Source organism: Pinus tabuliformis, chromosome 2_2, assembly GCF_031772625.1.
Source record: "Pinus tabuliformis cultivar Carrire ecotype Pingquan chromosome 2_2, CPIR1, whole genome shotgun sequence".
Taxonomy (NCBI): domain Eukaryota; kingdom Viridiplantae; phylum Streptophyta; class Pinopsida; order Pinales; family Pinaceae; genus Pinus; species Pinus tabuliformis.
This window is the reverse complement of record NC_142300.1, coordinates 788,094,619-788,099,250: the sequence shown is the minus strand read 5'-3', so window position 1 is coordinate 788,099,250 and position 4,632 is coordinate 788,094,619. Positions and strand designations below refer to the sequence as shown.

Genomic DNA, 4,632 nt, shown 5'->3' with positions numbered 1-4,632 from the left:
TATATTGAGATCCCCTGCTATAATAATGTTGCATGGGGAAGTCTGCTCTAGATATGCTGAGAGGGAGTTCCAACACTCTCTCTTTTCATTATAGGAAACAGGAACATAAAGATTGAAAAGGTTAAAAGACAACTTACTTATTTTGTGAGTCAGTTCAGTTTGAATCCAGTGCTGAGTTTCCTTGTGGTTGTTCAGCTGAAGGAGGTCATCGTTCCAGAGCGTTGCCAGCCCTCCAGAGGTGCCCCTTGAGCTGACCGCTTTACCTGCTCTTTTATTCCACTTAGTGCTGCTGATCTCTAGAAGGGCATGTCCTTCTATTTTGGTCTCTTGGAGCATGAGGATGTCTGAGGGCTCCGCTTTCATCAGATCCTTGACTGCTTCTATTTTAGAGGGGTTCCCCAGTCCTCTGCAATTCCAAGAGACTAGATTCATTATTTACTTGAGGGGGTATTGAACCCTCCCTTGGAGGGCCTTGGTCTGGTATTTCGCCCAATAGACATTTCTATTGTAGCTTGACTTCCTTGAGTTTTGAGTCTTTCTGCCTCCTCCTCCCTTTTTTCTTTACGGGATTTCCTTCCTGCTTTCTTCGGCTGGCGCTCGTAGGTTTCGTCTTCTGAGGAGCCGGAGCTTTCGACTGGTTTTTTCCTTGCTATCTCAGCATATGAGGGGTTGGATGGGCTTCCCTGATTGGCCTGACTTTGGTTTGCTTCACCTGCTTCCTTGTTTGGTGGAGGAATCTCCACCTGTTCTTCATTTTCTTGGGCTGGGGTATCTTGAGGGCTTTGAGCCTTCTCTGCTCCTGTTGGATTTACTTCTGTTTCCTGGTTTGCTTTGCTGCTGCTAGGGTCTCCTTCCTTGGTGCCTTTGCCTGTGCCTTTTTTTTTTATGTGTTCTTCTGGACCAGACTCCATTGTTCCCCGTTCTGTTTATCAGCATGCTCCTCTGCTCTCTTCTTGCAGTTCTTTGCAAAGTGGCCATGACTATGGCAATGTCTGCATTTAAAAGGTAACTGTTCGTAGTCCAGTTCCTGGACATGCGTCCACCCAGCTACTGTGAGTTTAATAGCTTCCGGTAGCCCCTCCTCTAAATCCACTTCGACGCAAATACGGGCACATGAATACTGGTCTTTTCTCGCCGCCTGATCTATATATTTTCCCAGGGCGTTACCTATGATCTGAAGGGATTTTTGGTTCCAGCAGTGCAGAGGCAAGTGAGGGAGTCTGACCCAGACTGGAACAGCTGATGGGATGTCCTGGGTGGGATCGAAGTCCGGGGACCATTTATTCAAATAAAGCCCCTGAGGCCCCATGAAATACGGTCTGTTTCTAAAGATCAGGCCTTTGTCATCAGGGTTTTCAAAAACAAACACAAAGAATCCCTTACCTACGAAATAGCTTTTCACTTCTTCTTTGATCAGAGGCTTCCAGTTCCTTTGAATCCAATCCTCCACTGACTTGGGAGATGGCCAGAGGCCTGTGAACTGGCCTATCAGGCCTCTCTCTGCAAGATTCAACGCGGCTTTACAGGTTTCTTCTTCAGGTAACGCCACTGATGGGATCGAGTCCAGCTTTTTGACGAATTTCTGCTGAGACACCGAAGGAGGGCGCTTTGGGCCTGAAGCGATCATAGCACGAAATGCGATCACCTCCGGAGGAGTTGAAGGGGGATCGGGGTCCCCAATGCCCGCCATTGGGGCGGCAGAGCGAGGCTCGATCAGCAGGACGCAGGACGCAGGGCGCCGAGGGGGAGACGGCCTGCCGCGGGCAGGGAGCAAGCGCGCGATAGATTTGTTATACTTTTTAGCAAGGTAATATATAGAGTGTTTGATGTAAACGAAATTATGGATAATTTATAATATCAACAAAATTATTTAAGTCGAGATCTTCTTGAGAAATCACATAGAAATCTTAGAGTTGACGTGTTTCGAATCTTTATCGAGGTTCATCATCACGACAAGGTTGGAGAGCAAGATCAACAAATCACCAACCTTGTCCTGTTGACGAACCTCGATAGAGGTTCGAAACATGTCGACCCTAAGATTTCCATGTGATTTCTCCGAAAGATCTTGGCTTAAATCATGAATCACAAAAGCATCCAATCTAAAAAAGAAGAAGTTATTATAAAAATGTTTTACAAATTAAGATGAATGAAATATTTGTGAATATATATGTGTATGTATGGGGCCTAGGTGAGGTATCTGAGTGGGTGACTACCTTTGGGTGAGGAAGTTGGTCCCTGGGTCTCGGGTTCGAATCCTCTCCAGGTGAAAAATGTAATCAAAGTGATAAAAAAATGAACAGATGTAATAAAAAAGTGAATAATGAAAGAATAAAAAATAAAAATTATGTGTATATGCAGGGTTATAGAAAGGTCATAATAACAAAAAATTAATATATTCATAATAAAAAGTGAAGTGTTTTATAATTTACGATGGGTGGAATATTTGAGAATATATGTGTATGTGTGTGGTCGTACATTAATAAAATTAAATTGAAAAAAATAGTGTGTTTAATATTTAAAAGTATTGTGTTGATATATATATATATATATATATATATATATATATATATATATATGAACTTATTATTTCATGGTTTTATATTTATCAAAGTCTAAATTTAGGGGTGGCAAGAGGGAGGAGTGCTTTATGGCCCCGAGGAAGTTAAAATTGCAAAGTATTTATGAGGCTTAGGATGCATGACAAACAACTAAGCTTAAGCTTAAGCCTTCTATTAGTGAATTCAGTTAGCCAAAGAAAATTAAGTAGTTTCTCTCATTGTTTTGGGAGACTTTCTCCTTCTTATTCCACATTTAGTGAAGGGCTCCTCTTTGAGGGACAAAACATTAAAAAGTCTTATGAAAAGAATTGGGAAAGAAGTGAAAGGGTTTTCTTCAATAATATATTTCCATGTTCTATGTGATCTTAATAAAGATGCGAATGTATGTGCTAATGAAGGGTGTAAATTAAGATTGGGAAATTTAAAAATCAATGGTAGAATCATGTCCTCTCCTATTCCTTAGAGTTAAATGGATTGACATTCCACAATTATGAAGGAATGCATTATCAATGAGTAATAATATGGCATGTAAATTTTGTTTTTTTGTGGGTCATTTTTGTAAGGTATGTACCTACAAAACCTTGTTTTTTGTTATCTAGTTTAGAGTCCCTCTCGAAAATTTTGCAGTTTTGCTAGATAAAAGGGCTCAAGGATTTTTTTGTGAAAATATAACTATGCACTACCTAATGTATTAGCTGCATTCCAGGTGTATGCTTGCATATAAATACAAATTTTTCATTATGGTTAGAAAAAATATAAACTTAGATAATTGATACAATAATATCTTATCTTAATTTTTATTTTTTTTTGGCAGAAATGGTTAGTTGATGCATTAATTCTCGGCAGAAAATGCCTCATTGCAGGTTACAATAAATAGGCAGAACTCAGTTTTCTCTTCAGATAGGAACCAGATGGTTTCCCCCCTAGTGAGTCTGCGAATTCTTTGGACTATCATACGATTGGTCTTCTCTATCTTTCCTGATTTACATAAGCAAACAAACTGCTCCAATAAAAGACAGTAAAACATTTTAAGCTAATAGTCAAGGGATGGGATCCCAGCCTTTGTCTTCATTTCTTAGCAGGACTCCAGGTGGGAGGGGAGCCGCTTTGTTGGCTTCAGCATCGGCTTCTTTATTGTTGTCTCTCTTTACATGAAGGAATTCCAGTTTCTGAAAGGAGTTTATAAGAGTTCTAATTCTGTTCATCAATCTTGATAGCCTTAGATCAGTAGGAAGGGAGTTGTCTACAATGATCTTTATGATGGATTGGGAGTCCCCAAAAACAATTGCATCTTTGATACCCAGGGAAATGAACTGTTTGAGGCTCTGAAAGAAAGCTAGAGCTTCGGCTTGGATGCTTGTATTGAAGCCCACTCCCCAGGCAAATCTTAGTTCAGCTCTACTCTCTGCATTTTTTATTACTCCACCTGCTCCGGATCTGCCAGGATTACCTTTTGCTGCCCCGTCAAAAAAGAGAGTGTATCTTGCCTTCTTGCTGCAAAACTCAGAAAATTCTACAGCCTCAAGTCGAATTTGCCAATTTTTTTGGAGAGGAGGGAGTTTGACAATATCATTGAAATTAAGATTAAGGTAAGCGCCCCATACAGCTTCTTGGCCACTTAAATCTGCTCTGTCAAGCTGATCACCCAAACAGTCTCTTAGATGGCATTTGATTTTTTCCCATATGATCTTGAGGTCACTTTTTTTGTCTCTGAAAATTCGTTGGTTTCTTTCCAGCCATATATGCCAGCAGATGAGTTTAGGGAGGACGAGCCAGGAATCTTTAATGTGGACGTTCTGGGGGGAGCCGCCTGGATACCTTGACTTCCAATTTGCAAACAGGTCTGCGCAGCGATTTGGCAATGCAAAGTCGACATTCCATGTTTTTAAGGCCTCGGTCCAAAGATCAGAGGAGAATTTGCAGCGGAGCATAAGGTGGGGGGCATTTTCCTCATCAATCTCACATAACGAGCAGCGGGATGGCCCGCTGTATCCTCTTCTACGCAGCCTGTCGTCTGTCAAAATCTTTTGATGGCATAAGAGCCAACTGAATACGTCAATTTTTGGAATTGAGG

The 4,632-nt window shown here is 41.1% G+C and overlaps 1 protein-coding gene across 1 annotated transcript; it reads right to left on the bottom strand.

The window, feature by feature from the left end:
* Positions 1-883: 883 nt before the first annotated feature.
* LOC149195055 (uncharacterized) lies at positions 884-1,690 on the bottom strand. Its single transcript, XM_089407879.1, has one exon. It carries the CDS (start codon positions 1,688-1,690, stop codon positions 884-886), a length of 807 nt encoding a protein of 268 aa, XP_089264005.1.
* Between the last annotated feature and the right edge of the window lie 2,942 nt (positions 1,691-4,632).

Coding starts and splice junctions, on each gene's coding strand:
- LOC149195055 (XM_089407879.1), bottom strand. CDS start 1,690: ATGGCGGGCATTGGGGACCCCGATCCCCCTTCAACTCCTCCGGAGGTG.